Source organism: Bos taurus, chromosome 4, assembly GCF_002263795.3.
Source record: "Bos taurus isolate L1 Dominette 01449 registration number 42190680 breed Hereford chromosome 4, ARS-UCD2.0, whole genome shotgun sequence".
NCBI lineage: Eukaryota > Metazoa > Chordata > Mammalia > Artiodactyla > Bovidae > Bos > Bos taurus.
This window is the reverse complement of record NC_037331.1, coordinates 76222901-76242383: the sequence shown is the minus strand read 5'-3', so window position 1 is coordinate 76242383 and position 19483 is coordinate 76222901. Positions and strand designations below refer to the sequence as shown.

General features: G+C 50.5%; 1 protein-coding gene across 1 annotated transcript in view; it reads left to right on the top strand.

Annotated features, from left to right (window-relative positions):
* ADCY1 (adenylate cyclase 1) overlaps positions 1–19483 on the top strand; it is a 99668-nt gene that overhangs the window by 31373 nt on the left and 48812 nt on the right. Inside the window, 2 exon segments of the mRNA NM_174229.2 lie at positions 2836–2947; positions 14226–14353. Coding sequence (NP_776654.1) covers positions 2836–2947; positions 14226–14353 — 240 coding nt within the window.

Sequence of the window (19483 nt, the reverse complement as noted above, 5' to 3'; positions counted from 1 at the left end):
ACAGAATCTTGAAAGCAGGAGGAGAGAAGCACTTTAATAAAGTTTCTCATCAGATTAATAATAAAGATAAATAATTTAATAATAAAAAATAGAACTTTAATAAAGTTTCTAGCAGATTTCTCATCAGAAACCGTGGAGGCCACCAGGCAGTGGCCTGGCTTATTCAAAAGCTGAACTAGAAAGATAAGCATTCTGTACCCAGCGAAAATCACAGCAGTACCAGCTGCTGTTCTCTCTGCCTGGGGAACCTTGTCTGGTGTCTTCCTGGCTCCCCTTCTCCTCCCTTCAGGACTCGAATGTCACCTGACTTGCTCAGAGCTCCACACCCGTCTTCCCTGCTTCATGTTCCTCCGTAGTTACGCTTGTCACCTTTGACACACTGTGAGCATCCACCTCCTCCAACTAGAATGGAAACTTCTGGAGGGCAGTGATGTGTGGATCTTTTTGCTCACTGCGAAGTCCCAAGCATCCATCCAGAACACTGCCTAACATGTAGATCCTTCATTAAGTATTTATTGCATTGTAACACTCACAAATTATTGCAACTAAGCAATTGGTGAGCTCTTAGTAGGTGCAAGGTGTTATTCTAAGTGCTTTGTTAATCCATGTAACCCTCACAACCTATCATCTGGACTCTGGTCTTATTCGCACTTTAAAGATGGAAAGACTGACATGTGAAAGTATTGGGTAGGTTGCCTGACGTCCCAGCACATTGCCATAACCAGCAGAGCTGGACAGTCCTTCTGGAATCCAAGGTCTCACCACTTCTCCCCGCCACTTCTCACCACACTCAGGAGCCTCTCCTCTTGGATACTTGTGTCCCACTGCTTACTGTTGTGTCCATGTCCCAGCCAGTCTGCCTCTCTCAGCTTTTGATAAGTTATTATATGGTTTCTCACCCATTCTTAGTTTCCACATACTATTTGCACTTCTGAATCAATCCCCTCTTCCTTTTTTTCTTCCTCCTTCCCTCCTTCCTTCCTTTCTTGTTTGTCTGGAAAATCCCTGGATAGGCTCCAGACCCTGCTCCAGCCTGGCTGCGTCCTTGAAGTGGGTGAATTCTAGCCTTACCATATCATTGCTTCCCTGTGCTTTGTCCCTCCCTGCTCTGTGCCTTCTTTCCCAGATGTTGAGCTCCTGAGGACAGGGGCCTGGGGTGTAAGAGATCCACTACCTGGGTGGTTTAGGGGTGAGGTTTCCCGTGGGTTGTGGAGGTGGACAGGCAGGGAAACGCTGGGGGCTTTCCAAGCGTGGAGGTGGGCAGTGCTCAGTCAGTGTTTATGGAACTAAATGAATGAGCAGAGGCTGAGAAACCAGAGGCTAGAGGAGGGCGTGAGAATGCATGGGTGGTTATAGAGAAGGAATAAAACACGCTGGATCCTCAGAGGTGTGAAGAAGCATGAATTTTATACTAAACAGAGGGGAGAAAACTGTTGTTTGTCTCCGCCCACTCTTGCAGTCCCTTTGCTCAGCTTCTCAGTATCAGTGCCACACCTGTAGCCTAGACACAGTTTTTACCCGTTCATTCATTCCTAACACAGATATGTGTCTCCTGTTGCTCTGTGTTTGGTACAGTGGGATGTACAAGTCAGGTCTGCCTCCTTAAGCTCCTCTCAGTCTCAGTGGGGATGCTGTTCTGCAGTTAGAGGATTATAACGGCATATGAGACTTGGCCTGGGGTGAAGCTGCTCTCTGCACTTGGCTTGCTCACAGAAGCCTCTCTGAGATGTGGGTTCCCACTTTCTGCCTGTAATGTGGGTCCCCACTTTCTGACATGAGGTATTATTGAAAATTCAACCCTGAGTTAAGATCTGGCATCAGGAATTAAGATATGAACACAACTGTGTCAAAAGGACAAATTCCTGTACACATCACTTTCTTCGTTTAAACTGGAGATGCACGTTTATGTCTCGTCAGTCTCTCCAGTACCATGTGAGTGACCTCCCAGGTCTCATAGCTGACGGTGCTTTTGGCTGAAGGTGACAAAGGTTGGCCATACAGTGTCTTCAGGAGTGAGGGGTGTTCCCCTGGGGTGAGTGCTTTGGAGGTGACACCTGCTACTGGTCCAGGAACTCTGTGATCAGGCCTCATGGTTCCCGTGGAGCAGCTTGTTCTGAGCTAGGCCCCTGGTCAGCTCTCCATCATCCCCACACCTGTGGGGGATCAAGGTACTTGGGGGATCAGCAGGAACCCCACCTCTTCCAAATGTATGGCTAGGGGAAGCTCTCTGTTGCTTTACAAGTTCTCCGTCCTGCCTTGATCCTCTGTGTTGATTCGTTACTTAAGACTTTTAAAGTCTTTGCAGCATCCAGGTTGCTGGTTGTGTACTGTGGGTAGACACGGTGTTGTTTACCCTGACATGGGTACTGTAGTTAACGGATGCCCAGCATCTAAGAGAGATGTTGCTTTCACCCTTGTAGCTGACCGAAGGGCGCCCTGCACACAGCACAGCACCCCTGGGGGGTTGGACAAGGCCTGGGCTCAGTCACTGGCATCAGTTGTGGGGTAGGGGTGGGGAGATGGTGTGAGGGCTGCTCATTCCTTGAGAACATGTCACTTTTGCTCACCTGCCACCAGCCATGACCCCATCACCAGGCCACCCCAGAAAGTGGAGCAGGCCTGGTGGACGTTGAGCTGCTCCCTGTGTCCTGGGAGGAGTCAGCAGGAACTCTGAGTGGCTCCAGCATTTCCTCCCTCTGTGACCGAGGAGTCCCCCGGCTTCTCCCAACCTCAGTCTTGTCCCGGATCCAGCAGGGATACGCAGAGGGCTGTGGTTTCAGGTGACGTCTGTCTGAGCCCATGGAAGAGGGCAGCTGGTACCTCTCTGTCTTGCAGCATCCTCTTTGCAGACATCGTGGGCTTCACAGGCTTGGCGTCACAGTGCACGGCCCAGGAGCTGGTGAAACTCCTCAATGAGCTCTTCGGGAAGTTTGACGAGCTGGCCACAGTAAGTACAGCCACCCCTTTCGTCTGATGAAGTTGCTCCTGGGGCCAGGACATGCCTGGTGGATCCTCTGGTGGAGATGTGGTCTTGGCTGTTGTTTCAGCCTCACTGGTTCCTACCCTGGGACCAGAGTGCTTGCTGCCTTTGCAGATGGCAAGAGGCTGCATGAACCCAGTCACACCTCCAGTGAAGGGCCCTGGGCAGGCGGAGGCACTGGCTGGGTTGTGGGGCCCTTTGTGTGTGTGGACTGCCTGCGGGCCACCCTGCACCTCCTGTTCCTTGGCAGATGTTGCTTGGGCTGACCTTGGTGGAGGGAGGGTTCTTTGGAGCAGGCCTGCACTGCCCTTTTCCGGGACGACTACCTGGACTTGAAACGTGACTGCTGGGGGTCACTTGGTGACATCTCAGGATGCCTGTCCCCTTTTCTATGCTGTGGGTTGAGCACTGGGGTTTTGAGATTTTCCTGGGACAGGTCACATCTAAGGTCTGTGGGCTTCAGTAGCCGTGGCACGTGGGCTCAGCTGTTGTGGCTCCTGGGCTCTAGAGCACAGGCTCAGTAGCTGCGGTGCATGGGCTTGGTTGCTCTGTGGCATATGGAATCTTCCTGGACCAGAGATTGAACCATCTCCCCTCCATTGACAGGTGGATTCCTATCCACTGTGCCATCAGGGAAGTCCAAGATGATGATCTTTATTAAAAAAAATTTTTTTTTTCTATTTCATTTTGGACAGTTTATACTGCTGTGCCTTCAGGTTCGCTGATCTTTGCATCTACGCGTCTAACCTGCCATGTACCTTCGAGTGCAGCTTCCGACTTCCCTAGAAATTGTTTCTTCTCTAGAAGCAATTTCTATCTTTTGTCCTTGTTGAGGTGACTGACCGTGAGGAAGCCCAACATTAAAATGGCCTCGTTTGCTTCTTATTTATTGCTTTCTTTCTCTGGTCGTGCATTGACATTTTGTGTCTTCAGTATATTTTCACCCTTATCTGCTTGTGTCCTGTTCTGAGGAGCACCGGGCGTGTTTTCCTTGTGTATGTGCTTGTTTTATGTCCGAGCGCCCTGTGTGGAAGCTGTGGCGACCCCGGGGAAGCAAACACATCCTCCTTTATGAAGGGCCCTGGTGGGTGGTTAGACTCACAGTGTGCCTGTCTGCATCTCCATAGGCGCTGACGGTTTGTTTACCCTGATCCACGGCTGATGACCGCAGATGTGCACTGTGTTTTTGACCTTTCCTCCATTTATCGGATCTATTTTAGATCTGTGTTTGCTCTGATGTCTGTGTCTATCTCGGAAACTGGCCACACCCTTTGGATTTACGGAGAAACACCTGTCCTGGGTTTAGCCTTGCTCCACCACCACCTGTTGGGGGTGGGCCCATCTCTGGATGTCAGTTTTTCCCATGGGAAAGTGGTCTTCCCGGACAAAGCAGTTGCCCCTCTGGCAGCTTCCAGGAGGCATGGGGGAGGTGGGGAAGGTTCCTGGTGTGCCAGCCACGGAGATGAGCCTGGGTCCATGTTGGCCTCATGTCGGCTGGGCCAGGCGGACTGGTCCTCAGGGGTGACGGGCAGGTGAGAGCATGGTCTTCAGCTCTGGTCATAACACCAGGAATCCTTCAGGGACTGTTTCCAGCAAGAGCTTGTTCTCGACCCCGGCGTGGCCATTGTCAGGCACGAGAAGGGGATGCATTGGATTCAGGCTGGTGCCCAGGGCCAGGCAGCTGACCTGCACACATCATGGGTGGTTAGAGAGCTCGGACGAGTGCAGAGGCTTCCCCTCTTTAGGTCCAAGCATTCCTGGGGTATGCGGGGTCTGCCAGGGGGCTCTCCCTGGGGACATCAGCCCTTGGGCTTGGCCAGTCCTTGTTGTCCCTGAACTCAGACGCTTTGGGAGCCTTCCCAGACCATGAGGACCCGACACAGGAGCACTTGGCCAGGAGTGTAAGGGGTCCAGTGCCTGATGGATGACTGTGATGACTTGTGTTAGTGAGGGCATTATTTCCCAGTTACTTGTGTTACTCTGGATGATTCTGAAAGGGGCCCATGGAAGCCTGTCAGAGGGCGGAGCTCCCCACCCAGTTCTAAGCTGCTTGGCTGTATGTTCCTGTCCATCCTTCCTATCCCTATCTTTCTTCCTCCCCCTCAGGAAACTGTCCTTGGGTCATTTCAGGGGGTCATGCCTTCCTGTTCTGACAGCTGGTCCCATGGCCGCATGGAGCTGGCCACGTCCAGGCCTGACACGTGCTGAGTCCAGCTGTGCCTCTGCTCCATAGTGTTCTTCAGCAAAGCTGCCTGTGCACCTGCTGTTGGTGGGGGTGAGGGGCGGACTGGAGCCCCAGAACGGAGTCAGAGAGCCTTGGCCAGGGAGATTACAACCCAGCCAGGGAGACCTTGAGCCAGTTTTGTGAAACCCGGATTTTGCTGACTGAAAAATGGTCAGGATGTAAAGCGATATCGTGAGCACAGCCTGGAGGGGGCGGCCATGGGACCATCACCTGAACTTAGCTTGGAAAACCGACCCAAGGGTACGATTTCAAGTGATCAAAGTAGAATGTAAAGTTGCATATAGAATAGAATAGAATAGAATAGAATTTCACACTGCGTGTGCACATACTATACACGCACTTACATGAGTGCCAGAGAGAAAAAGGAAGTCTGGAATGAAATATCCCGGAGTAACCATGGTTATTGCTAAGCTGTAAGATATAATAGTTAATTTTCTGAACTTTCTGCATCCTGGATAATGAACCTGGATTTCTTTAATTATCCTTTGATTAGCAGGGAATAAATATTGTTTGTTGAAAAACCAGTAGATGTTTGGAACTCTAATGAGTCTGTCATTTGCATTAGGTCACCTGTGGAAACTCACCCACCCCGTTTGCTGGAGGAAACTTTCTGTTCAGCAGCTGCAGTGGCTCAGGTCCCTTTGTGGGGAGGTGTGCTCCAGGCAGAGGGAGGAGCGAGATGTGGGGAGCAAGGCTGACTTGGGGCCTCGGTGCAGAGGAGCAGTGAAGGGAGAGGCAGGGTGGCCTGGAAGGGGCCTGGAGTGCCGTGCAGAAGAGGATGTGGTGCCTCTGTGTGTCACCGAGAAAGCACGTGTCCTTAGTTGGGTTCAGAAAACAGCAGCCAGGTCTCTACTGTGTGCCCGAATTGTCCTGGGTAATGGGGATGCAGTGGGAACAAGTCAGATGTAAACCCGGCCCTTGAAGGTTTTAGGAAACTCACACATGCACAAAGTTAGAGAGTAACATAGCAACCGCCCCCAGGCACTCACAATCCTCTTTGATAGAACTAACATCCGGCCAGTCTTGTGGGTCTGCAGCCTCCCCCCAGATCCTGCCCACCACCATGCCACATCCTTGCAGCCTTGGAGAGTGGCTCCTCTGTCCGGCACGCTGTGGCTGGTGCCAGTTTGAGTCCTCCTCTGGGTGTGGTCACCCTGCTTGTCTCAAACGCGTCTCTTCTTCAGAGCTCATTTGTTTCAGTCAGGATTCACGTGAGATGGATGTATGTCTGGGTGGTGCCTGTGGATTTTAATTTATGGAGGTGTTGACTTAAAAAATGTTCACAACCCAGAAGCTGAGAGTTACGTTTAATTTGGTGGGAATTTTTAGGACTTCAAGCCCAGGAGACAGTATCTCAAGTGACCCCGAGAGAACTGCTCCAAGGAGGCAAGGAGAGAGCCAGGTTATATAGAGGTTTTGCAACAAAGGGCAGATAGTCTGGTCATCAAAAAATTATTTTTAATTAAAAACAGATAACCCAAGTTAAGGAACTTAGTGCTTTTCTGTGTATGGGAAGATGCAAGTCTGGGCTCTGTGGAATCATCCCTTTGATATGCCCTCAGCTATCTGGGGCCGCTTCCTGGGTTTTTCATGTCCTGAGTTTCCTCTGGGCTCAGTGGTAGTAAGTGGCTGCAGTCTGATGGCTGCTAGATGGCAGGTATTTTTCCTTCCTGAGTTCCCTCAGGGCTCACACATGGAGGGCTGCAATCTCTGATGGCTGTGACATCCTTGTTTACTGATATGGCAGAAAATGCTCCATCTTTCAGAGGTGACAGTGATGGCAGGGGAGCTAAGGCCAGAGAAGGATGCTCTATCAATCACAGTCCCCCAGAGGAGGGACCACTGGGTGCCCAGGAGGCAGAGAGGCTAGGAGAGGGGGTGGAGCTTTATGGGTGTTTCCATGGCGATGAGCAGACACAGGGCTGGACAGTGTGGATGGTGAGGGCTCTGCGCTGTCGGTGTCTCCTGCCCCCTGGTCCCTACCCTGGTGATTAGGGCGGGAACAGTGGCAGGAGTATGAGAGTCCACAGAAAAAGTGTGGGCTCTGATCTGCCAGTGGGACAGGAACAAGCTATCTACTGTCTCCAGGAATTAGCCAGCCCTGGTCAGCAGGAGGCATCCTTTCCTACCAGCAAGGCCCCTGAGATATCAGACCTTCATAGCATACAAAAACCAAAAAACCAGATGGATACACACATTGTATTCAATGGTCTTATTGAGGGTAATAATATTGTTGATGCTATTTTGAATCAATTGTACATAAAAGAATGAAACAAAAAATTATACTACTGTGCCACATATACTGGATGTGCCACATGCGTCTTGGTTTTGGTTTTTCCTTGCTGACGTTGCTGCCCTTGGTGGCAGCTCAGCCCCAGGAGTGGGTGTGCTCTGTACTTCTCGCGACCTGTCCAGGCACCTGAACGAGCTGACCTTCTGTGCCTGCCTTAGGTCCTGAGCTCTCATCTGTGTTAACGACACTTCCCTGATCACTTTGCTTCTCCCCTGTGCTTGCTCCTCTGCTGGCCTCTTCTCACCGGGACGTGTGGATCTGAGGTTCCTGTGTTGTTATGGGCTTCCCAAGACGATGTGCCCGAGGGTCACAGCAGTTGCCACAAAAGCTTGGCTGATCTGTATTCACTAGGGTTTACACACTCAGGGTCAGTTTTCTGATCCTGTTGTTTCTTCTGCATTTATTAGCACGTGATTCTTTAAAAATGAAGAACATTTACTCATGAGCTGTTTGGTTATCCGCAGTGAACGCTTGATTCTTTTCATTTCTTTATCAAGTTTCAGGACTGGATCCACCAAGGGGATGAGCCTGAGGTTACCTCCTGCTTCCTGGTGACTTGGCCCACACCCTCCTAGCATATTCCTGCCTCATACACAGATGTGGCATTTTTCAGAAGCTCTAGTTTCTCTCAGCAGGAAGTGGGTTTTCCAGCCTGTAATCCGGGTTGTCTCTGGCCCTGTGACTTTCCAAAAGACAGAGGTGGAAGATGTTTTTTAGAAAAATGGAAACAAATTCTGACTTCATATGGATATTTCCAATTCACTTAGTCCTTTGATTTTTACATTTGTGTCTCTTTTCCTTTGATTTTGGAAACTCTAATGACAGTAGTATAATTTTTTGTTTCTTTCTTTTATGTACAATTGATTCAAAATAGCATCAACAATATTATTACCCTCAGTAAGACCACTGAATACAATCTAAGGTTTCTTTAGCGGTTTCTGCGGTGATCTTGTCCTTGGATTACATCCCACTAGTGTGTGTGTGCATGCGTACTCAGTCACTTCAGTTGTGTTTAACTCTTTGCGACCCTATGGACTGCAGCCTGCCAGGATCCTCTGTCCATGGGATTCTCCAGACAAGAATACTGGAGTGGGTTGCAATGCCCTCCTCCTGACCCAGGGATTGAACTTGTGTCTCCTGCATTGCAGGCGGATACTTCACCACTGAACTACCTGAGAAGCTGTATATCCTGGTGGCTCAGAGGATACAGAATCCACCTGCCATGCGGGAAACCTGAATTCCATCCCTGGGTTGGGAAGACCCCTTAGGGGAGGGCATGGCAACCCACTCCAGTACTCTTGCCTGGAGAATCTCATGGGCAGAGGAGTCTGATGGGTGCAGTCCATTGGGTCGCAAAGAGTTGGGCATGACTGAGTGACTAAGCATAGCACACAGCACTGATATATAGTCAAATATGTATTTTCTCCTCACCTGGAATAGTTCTTTGCTGTGTGATCATGCTACCAGCGAGGTTATAATTAGGTTTAATTTAGTTTGGTTTTGATTTTTAGGCATCGCTGTGTTAAATTAATTTTTCTTTTTAAGTACATAAAATATTGGTATGGTTCCATCCCACAGTGGAGACTCTGAGACAAGATACTTGGATACTGCCAAGTATCTGCAGGGCCAACATACTGCCCTGCCCCACCATCTCTCCCACCCCATGCATTTAGGCATCTGTGCTGTGTCTGGGGTTGCCTCTCCATTGTTTTTGGAGACCAGGAGCAGATATGTACATGTGACTGTTTATTATTGAAGAGTATGCCTCAGTGGGGGCTTCCCATGTGGCTCAAGTGGTAAAGGATATGCCTGCCTTTGTAGGAGATGCAGTCAGGAGACAGCAGGTTCGGTCCCTGGGTCAGGAAGATCCCTTGGAAAAGGAAATGACAACCTGTCATTTCCCAGTACTCTTGCCTGGGAAATCCCATGGACAGAGGTGTCTGGGAGGCTACAGTCCACGGGGACACAAAGAGTTGGGCACAACTTATTAACTGACTGACTGAGCCAGCCTCTCTGGGACCCGTTGTTTTCCCACTGATTGCCAGATACCGTGCAAAGTTAGTATGACTCAGCCAGTTGGGTTTTGGATGCAGTCACCTGGGGATCAGGTGCAGTCGCTGGGTCGTTTCCAGCTCTCTGTCCGCACCTCCCTTTCCCCTGGGGGTGCCACCAGGTCCTGGGAGCTTCCTTGCCTTCCTAGAATCCAGGTGCAGCATGGGGTCCACCTGATGGCCTCTGGCCTCTCTGAACTTCCGTTTCAGAGTCACCCTCAGCCCCAGAGAGGTTTGGACATCTTTGGGTTCTGAAATTGCAGTGGGTCTTCCTGATCCCACTGAATTTTCTGCTTCTTCCCAGGCCTGGGGCCAGTGGGGCAGGCTCACAGAGCCTTTGAGCTTGAGGATCTCTGCCGTCCTCTCTGGCAGGGCCAATCAGGTCCAGAGTTGACCTGCGAGCCTGCAGAACATGTCTGGAAACCAAAGCGTGAGACCCTCCTCCCTGGATCCCCCTGCAGCTCCTCTGCTGCTCTGAGGGGGCTCTGTCTGTCATGTCCCTGTCACTCCTGTCCCTTCTGAGCCAGCTCCTCCGGCCCTCCCCCTCCATTTTCTTTCTTGCTTTGGCTGGGAAACAGCTGTTCAGCTGTCACGCTCCTGCTGGGGAACTCCAGGAGCCGGCTTTCATTAGTTACAGGGAAGGTGTTGTAATCTAAAACACCCAAAGCAACGGAAAAAACCTTTTTTGTCTCTTAAGTTTATTAACCAAAGCCGGTACAGTTGAGATAAAAAAAAAACCAAGGCGATGGGTTAGCATTTCACTTCCCTAGTCTGTTCTGGGCTGTGTTGGCTGCCCTGCGGTGGAGCCAGCCTGGAAGGGACCACCTCAGGATGGTCACCAAGAACACGTGTGTCACTGACTGACTGTAATTATCCTCCCAGTCCTGACTGTGTCGACGGGTCCAGCTGAGGATGGCTCTTCTCTAGGAAGCTCTCCCCAGAACACGGTGGACCTGTGAGCCTGTGGCCTGGATGTCACCTGCTAGATGCTCTCGTCCTCCCTTGGAGAACCCCCACGCTGGGCAGGGAGGGTCACTCCTGAGGCTTGCTGCGGCACCACTTGCCTTCATCTTCATTTACACCTTGTTATTCCAACGCCTCCTGTCCTGAGGGTCAGGCCATCAGAGAGCCTCCCCAGCCCCACAGAGACTCCTCTTTCCGTGGCGGCCACTCTGAGCATCTGTGTCACAGGGGACAATCAGGCTCACATGGTGGCCGTTTGGGGCAGCCCCACCCATGGCCTCTGATTTTCCTTCGAATCTGATGGTACAGCTGCCTCTTCTGACCAGCCTATCGAATTTATGGTCCATTCACTTACACACACACACACGCACACCTGTCCACACCTTCCAGTCTGGGGACAGTTCTGTCAGGGACACACAGAAATAAACCGGAGGCTGGGATCATGGGGCCTGGAGACGGCCAGGAACACGAGCTGGGGGATGCAGGGACGTCCACGGTCACCCACACTCATGCCCCAGGGGGATGCTGATGGATAGGGATGCCTGTCATACCTGAGGTCCCCAGAATCGGGGCTTGGTGACCTTGAGGAATCTTCTGCAGGAGCGGTGCCTAAGTGGAGTAGGTTCTGTCACTTCTGTGGGCTCCTCAGAGGGAGGGGTTTAGCTCCCCAGATGGACAGCTGGGAGGAAGGCTGGACGAGTTTGGGATTCATGAGCTTTCCGCTAAGGGTCTCTGTGCCCAGGGAACGGTGGAACCTGGCAGTGGACCTTCGTCTCATCCTGGGCCCTTGGGTCCGGTGAAGGTAGCCTGAATGTGGAGGTGGGGAGGGGATGGGGGAGGGAGCTGTGCCTCAGTGGTCTACACCACGTGTCCTGGCAGTGAAGAGACAGGTGGGGGCGGACATGCTAGAGATTCCGGAAGAGAGCCCAGTGCTGCCTGCTGGCTTGGAGAAGGCTGCCTGCCAGAAGCCTGGCCCTTGGCTCCATGATGTGGACATCTGCACCTGGCTGGCCCTGGGCTCCCCGACTCTGTTAGCCGCAGCATAGTCTGCCCGTGGGACACTGGGAAATCCCTTCTGCAGATGAGGAGGCAGGTGTCTGATGGATGAGTGACTGCCCCTGGTCACTTGAAGGCTGAGTGGCCAGATCCTGGACCTCCCTGAGGCCAGCTCCCTGATCACAGCAGGTACCTTCATGGCTCAGGCTGAGGCAGACCCAGTCACTGGGCTTTCCCAGAGCCCTCCCAACAGGGGCAGCGTCCCCTCTCCTCCTCCTCTTTGACTGAATGTCCCCGTGGGAGGAGTGGGGCACTGAGTCATCTGCACAGAGGATGCCCCCTCCACTGATGCCTGGATCACTGCTCTGGAGAGTATCGGGATGCTGGCCCTGGTCTGTCCCCCACCCCTCTGCCTGGTGGAGAGTGTCCTGCGGCAGTGCATGGGTGGGGAAGGCTGAGAATTCCTACCCCAGGGCGCTGAGAATTCATAGCATTTGAGAAAACCTGCAGGAGGCAACTTGTTTGTAAGAAAATGAAGAGCAGAACTAAATATAATTTATAGAGTGTGTTCTCAGAGTGGGCTCAGTGTAGCTCTGGGCTTCCAGACCATCTGGGGGCTGTGAGATGTGTCTCATCCAAGGACAGTGGTGTGAGGCCCGTCTCCTTCACAGACGTCCTCCAGGAGAGACCATGGAGTGAATGGTGGAACATAGAATCAGCTGGAACAGACAGAACAGAATAGAATCAGAACATGGAACACAGTAAACAGCTGTCTTCTGAAGACAGATGCCGAGACTGGCAAAAGGGAGAACAAAGCCTTGCTTCTCACAGTGGCTGTTTTGGAAAGTGTCATAATTTTTCATAAAATTTGTTACATACTCTTGTTAATACATAATGGATTGGCTACTGTTACTTTATTTATTTATTTTTTTAAATTTTATTTTATTTAACTTTACAATATTGTATTGGTTTTGCCATATATCAACATGAATCTGCCACAGGTATACACGTGTTCCCCATCCTGAACCCTCCTTCCTCCTCCCTCCCCATACCATCCCTCTGGGTCGTCCCAGTGCACCAGCCCCAAGCATCCAGTATCGTGCATCGAACCTGGACTGGCGACTCGTTTCATATATGATATTATACTTATTTCAACACCATTCTCCCAAATCATCCCACCCTCTCCCTCTCCCACAGAGTCCAAAAGACCAGAAAGAAAAGCACCAATACAGTATACTAACGCATATATATGGAATTTAGAAAGATGGTAACAATAACCCTGTATACGAGACAGCAAAAGAGACACTGATGTATAGAACTTTATTTATTTTTAATGGTTTTTGTTTTCTTTATTAAAGTTCTTCAAGGTTAGTGGAAAAACACATAAATAAAATCCATAAATAATCCAACACTCTAACTTGAATCAACAGTTTTCCCCTCCCCACGGACGATGCTGTCTTCAGAATTTGTATCATCTGAAGCAGCACTAATCTGTTTCACTTCCTTTTTTCTTCCAACTCTCCCCACTTTGGGGTCCTAGTGAACAGCAACATGTTCCATGGAGGGAGGAGGAAGGGAAGAGGGTCGTGTATTACTTTATATGCATTAATACATTTTTAAAAAGGCTTTTCAGTCGTAGCTTCTTTTTTTTTTTAATTTTATTTTTAAACTTTACATAATTGTATTAGTTTTGCCAAATATTAAAATGAATCCGCCGGAGGTATACATGTGTTCCCCATCCTGAATCCTCCTCCCTCCTCCCTCCCCATACCATCCCTCTAGGTCATCCCAGTGCACTAGCCCCAAGCATCCAGTATTGTGCATCGAACCTGGCAGTCGTAGCTTCTTATGTGGCAATATCCATAGCTCTAACCTACTTACACGAAAACTTGTTGAGGTCCTCAGTTATTTACGGGGTATAAAGGGGTGTTGAAAACAAAATGTCCCAGAAATGCTGTTTTAAGGCTCTCCTTGTATAAAGCTGACAGTCACCATCATCATCATAGCCGGCCCCGATGGGTTGGTGCAGGATGGATGGTAGCAAGCGTCTCCTGTGTCTCTCTGTCCTCAACTGGAGGGCGAGGTGGGGCCAGCATTCTTCCTGTTGTGTAAATGTCTGAGGAGACCTTGTGTGGTATAGGATGCCTTTCTGAGGTGTTCCTGGGAGTGGTGAGGTCGGGGTGCAGACCCTGGCTGGTGATCCTTTGGGGAGAGCTGCTCACATGACCTGTGGACCTCGACTCTGGGTTAAGCTATGGGGCACTCACAGGCGTGTGGCCTGGCCCTTCCTGGGGTGGGCAGGGGTCTAGCATGTTCCAGAAGAGCCATCACATGATGATTTGAGTTGGTGGTCAGACTGTCCCAGCCCCTCTTGGGAGAGAGGACCCCTCCCTGGGGAGAGGAGCTGGCTCCCGGGCGTGGGGTGGCCTCCTGACCTTGAAGGATCTGTGGGTTTGGCCCTGGTGAACTGAAGGGCGGGAACGGTGGAGGGTGTGGGGCAGTGTGGGGTGCCCCAAAGTGACCCTAGTCCCAGCCATGGGGAATGCCTGCACTCTAGAGGTGCCCTGACTGTGGGGGGCGGTTTGCCTGGACCCTGGTCTAGGTTGTGCCTCCAGCTCAGCCTCTGGTGGCAGAGGAGCAGGTGCTCTGGTGGCCCCGGGTATATTGCTGACTTGCCCTTTGCCCTCTCGTCTGAAGGAGAACCACTGCCGCCGCATCAAGATCCTGGGAGATTGCTACTACTGCGTGTCTGGCCTCACTCAGCCCAAGACTGACCACGCCCACTGCTGTGTGGAGATGGGCCTGGACATGATCGACACCATCACGTGAGTGCCCTGTGCTTACCCCGCCCCACTGTGTGGCCTGCCTTGTCCTGGCCAGTGTGTCCAAGGTGGGTCATCTGTGTCGTGGCTGCAGGGACCTGCTTCTTGGCGAGGTGCTGGGTGAGGCGCCCTGCCTGCACTGCGGAGCTCTGCCTCTGGGAGTCCCTACTGTATATTTTGTTGGGGCTGCGTCTTTTTGTCCTTGGTGATCCCAGGTATTGTCAGCTGTGTGTTGTTGCTGTTGTTGTCGCTCAGTCATGTCCAACTCATTATGTCCCCATGAACTGCAGCATGCCAGGCTTCCTTGTCTTTCACTATCTCCCTGAGTTTACTCAAACTCATGTCCATTGAGTTGATGCTGTCCAACCATCTCATCCTCTGTCATCCCCTTCTCCTCCTGCCCTCAATCTTTTCCAGCATCTGGTTCTTTTCCAATGAGTTGGCTCTTCCCATCAGGTGGCCAAAGTATTGGAGTTTCAGCTTCAGCATCAGTCCATCCAGTCAATATTCAGGGTTGATTTCCTTTAGGATTGACTGGTTTGATCTCCTTGCAGTCCAAGGGACTCTCAAGAGTCTTCTCTAACACCACAGTTCAAAAGCATCAATTCTTTGGCATTCAGCCTTCTTTATGGTCCAACTCTCACATCTGTATATGACTACTGGAAAAACTATAGCTTTGACTGTATGGCCCTTTGTTGGCAAAATGATGTCTCTGCTTTTTAATACACTTACTTGGTTTGTCATAGTTTTTCTTCCAAGGAACTGCGCGTTAATCTGGTCAAAAGAAAGAACCTTCCTAGCTTAGCTAGATGAGATGCTCAGGGAGTTGATTGTGGGAAAGTGTTAGTCCCTCAGTCGTGTCTGACTCTTTGTGACCCTATGGACTGTAGCCCACCAGGCTTCTCTGTCCATGGAATTCTCTAGGCAAGAATGCTGGAGTGGGTACCCATTCCCTTCTCCAGGGCATCTTCCCCACCCAGGGATTGAACCGAGTCTCCTGCTTTGCAGGCGAATTCTTTACTGTCTGAGTGACCAGGGAAGCCCTGGTTGTGGGAAAGCTTTGGCGCAAATCTGGCTGAATCCCAGTTGAAAAGGAATCGCGTGCGCTAGCCCATGAGGCCAGATATCCAGGCGTCAGGTGTCCTCTGGGGAGAGAGGCTTAGATGGAGCTGGTCTTTCTGGAACACTGGGAGGCTTGCCTGCTGGTTTCTAAGCCGCTCTGTCTCCTCACAGTCCTCGTCAGGGCCTGGGATGAGGCGGTACGGGGCCTTCTGTCTGGCTAAGGAAGGTGTGGAGCTGGGAGGGTGAGATGGTGGGTGGCGCATAGATTCACATTTCAGCTTCTCAGCAGCGTGGAGAGATGGCTTTGGCTCAGTGCATGGGGTTACCAGGGCCTGGTGTGGTCTCACACTTGGGAAAAGAGACTTAATAGCACAAGAATGGAATGAGACAGGGGTGAATGGCAGGCTTGCTGCACCATCCCTGTGAGGCGGATTGCAGGGTCCACACACTGTGTGTAAAAACAGGGTGCTCAGCACGCTCAGACTGCATGCTTGGTCTGAGCCCACTTCTCGGGAGACAGGACCTGCGTGTCAGCATTGCCTGGGCGAATTGAACCCCCAAGGGCTGCTCTGCCCAGAGAGCCCATGGCAGACCTCAGGTGATTTCAGCATGCAGCCCTTGCTCTGGAAAAAGAAGCTGAACTGGGGGAGAGGCTGGTTGTTGACCGTTGTGTTCTCTGGGGAGGCCACAGGTGCCCCTGTGTGGTGGGCACGGCACCGTGAGTGACCAGGAAGCAGCAGAGGCGGCAGTGCTGAGATGTCCCTGGCCGAGGCCACAGAGAGGTCTGCTGCAGGCCTGGGGACCTTTGAGTGGACAGAGGAAGTCCAAAAGCAGGAGGGATGGTTTGCATGGTTATGAAATTCCTAAAGCACCTCCTACAGATCCCGTGTGTGGTGATACGGATACTCAGGATCTGGAATATTCTTGTCCTCCTGTGGTATGTTGGACCACTGTCGTCAGCTCCCTTTTCAGGCTGATGCTCTGCTGGCGGTGTATCCACCAGGATCATCTCGAAACAGGGCAGTGTATTCTGACCCTTGTGAGCACAGGACCAACTTATGTGGGTCAAGCATTTGATATCGCAGGATAGAGAGGAGTGTAGTAAGAAATTCATAAAAACCGAGGAAGAAATCTCTGCCAGGGTAGGTGAGCAGCCTGACCAGCTCTGACTTGTGTGAGAATGGAGGGGTCGAGGGTCTCCTTGGATGGCAGGTGGGGAACGATATTGTTTTCCGCTTGGTAGAAAGTTCATTTCTATGGGGAAAACAGATGAAAAGATTTTTCATGTTCCGTGTAAAAGACAAAGCAAAAAGTACTGCCTTGAATGTGGAGACACAGGGCTTCCAGGGACAGAGGAGCCTGATGGGCTGCAGTCCATGAGTTCACAAAGAATTGGACATAACTGAGCAACTGAGCAGAGAGGACTCTTACCCTCCCAGGAGAGTGGCAGTGCCTAAGACTGGTGCCCTGAGGGCCCTTGGGCTCCTGCTTTGGGGCATCTGGACCCTGTCTGCTCTCAATAACCAAATCAGATCCTTCTGTCAGACTTGTGGACCTAATTAAGGTGTGCAGTACATTCTTTTTTTTTTTTTTTTTCCAATAAAATAGGGAGAATTTATTTTTTTTAATTTTATTTTATTTTTAAACTTTACAAATTGTATTAGTTTTGCCAAATATCAAAATGAATCTGCCACAGGTATACATGTGTTCCCCATCCTGAACCCTCCTCCCTCCTCCCTCCCCATACCATCCCTCTGGGTCGTCCCAGTGCACTAGCCCCAAGCATCCAGTATTGTGCATCGAACCTGGACTGGCAACTCGTTTCATACATGATATTATACATGTTTCAATGCCATTCTCCCAAATCTTCCCACCCTCTCCCTCTGCAACAGAGTCCATAAGACTGTTCTATACATCAGTGTCTCTTTTGCTGTCTCGTACACAGGGTTATTGTTAGCATCTTTCTAAATTCCATATATATGCGTTAGTATACTGTATTGGTGTTTTTCTTTCTGGCTTACTTCACTCTGTATAATAGGCTCCAGTTTCATCCACCTCATTAGAACTGATTCAAATGTATTCTTTTTAATGGCTGAGTAATACTCCATTGTGTATATGTACCACAGCTTTCTTATCCATTCATCTGCTGATGGACATCTAGGTTGCTTCCATGTCCTGGCTATTATAAACAGTGCTGCGATGAACATTGGGGTATACATGTCTCTTTCCCTTCTGGTTTCCTCAGTGTGTATGCCCAGCAGTGGGATTGCTGGATCATAAGGCAGTTCTATTTCCAGTTTTTTAAGGAATCTCCACACTGTTCTCCATAGTGGCTGTACTAGTTTGCATTCCCACCAACAGTGTAAGAGGATTCCCTTTTCTTCACACCCTCTCCAGCATTTATTGCTTGTAGACTTTTGGATCACAGCCATTCTGACTGGTTGCAATACACTCTTAAAAGAAACACCACAGATTAATTTTGTTGGTGTGATTTTTAATAATAATTTAAAGTTATACATATTGTTGGTTTTGGCCAGATGGCACCTGCCCATGGGAGGAATGGAGGTAGAGTGGGAAGTGCCTTATGTGCCCAGTGAGTGTGATGCCTGGCTTGGGTTTGCCCCTGCAGAGCTGTGACCCCGGCCATATTTCCCCATCTGTAAAATGGGAGTGTCGGCTTCATGACATCCAGGGCTCTGAGTGAGGCTGGACTGGCAGAAATCCAGGGCAGTGGAACCCACTCTTGGCCTCTACTTCTGGGCTCTGCGGCCTGATGGTCGGGCTAGACCTTGAAGGTTCCGGGGAGATTTCTCCAGGACTCCTTTTTTCTCTCTCTCTCTCTCTAGGACTCCTGGTGGCGTCATGCTGCTTGGACCTATGTCCTTGACCCTAAGTCCTGTGTCCCATCCCCAGGGTACCCAGGCTTGAGCCTGCCCTCCCCTGCCCCCCACCGGAGGGTGTGCTGCCCACGTGAGATCTGTGCCACCACTCTTTCCCACACCCCAGCACCAGCTTTCCTTCATCAGGCCTTGAATATTATTACGTCAGTCCTGAGGAACTGCTCCTCTGCAGCCGTGTCTGGTACATGAACACTTCCTAGGGTTCAAGCCATCAGTCTCCAGATTCAGGTGTTCCTGAGTGGGTTGGGGCTTCCTGCCCAAGGAAACAGATGGGCCCCCTGTCCCATCCTTAAGCTGGTGCTTCAGTTTCCTCGCATCCCTGATTTTCTCTGCTGTGAAACGAGCTGTTGTGAGAATTAAATGGGATCCCAGGTTAAATGGGCTGGCAGGGAAGATGCTGGATCCCCAGGCACTGCAGACATCAATTCATCAAGTCTCCCCTTCCTAGAAAGGAGTGGCTCAGGGTGAGCCAGCGGGGTGGCTTCTGTCCCTGGGGCTCTGGAGCATCTTGATTCTGTGCATGTGCAGGACAGGGTTTGTCCACCTCACCGGGAGCGCTTCGACCATCACAGGAGTTAGCCAATCACAAGTCAGACCTCCAGACATACAAGTGCCGTTTTGCTAAATTCTTAATCCAAACATGGCTTTGCTTGCAGTCTGGGTATTTTTAGTTCACTATAACAAGTAGAAGTAAATGGCGTGTGCTCTTCTTTCCCCGACCCATCTTTGAACTGGTAAGGGCCAGCTTGCCTGTGCTCAGGTCATGGGTAGACCTGGCATACCCAGCTGGAGTGGAGGTCGAATGCGAAGGATGCTCAAGTGGCAAAAGTCATTTCTGATGGTTCTCGAGGCCCCATTCCCCGCTCCTCAATTTTCTCAGTTCTTGGTAAATGTTCCTCAGTGAGACAGTTTTTTTTTTTTTTTTATACAATTAAAAAATTACAGTATAGTTGTTTACTATTGTGTTAGTTTCAGATGTACAGTGAAGTGATTCAGTTATACATATGTGTATATTCTTTTTCAGGTTCTTTTCCCTTATAGGTTATTACAAGATATTGAGTATGGTTCCCTGTGTTACACAGTAGGTCCTTGTTGGTGATCTAGAGTGAGACAGTTCTTTTTTTTTTTTTTTTTTAATTTATTTATTTGACTGTACCAGGTCTTAGTTGCA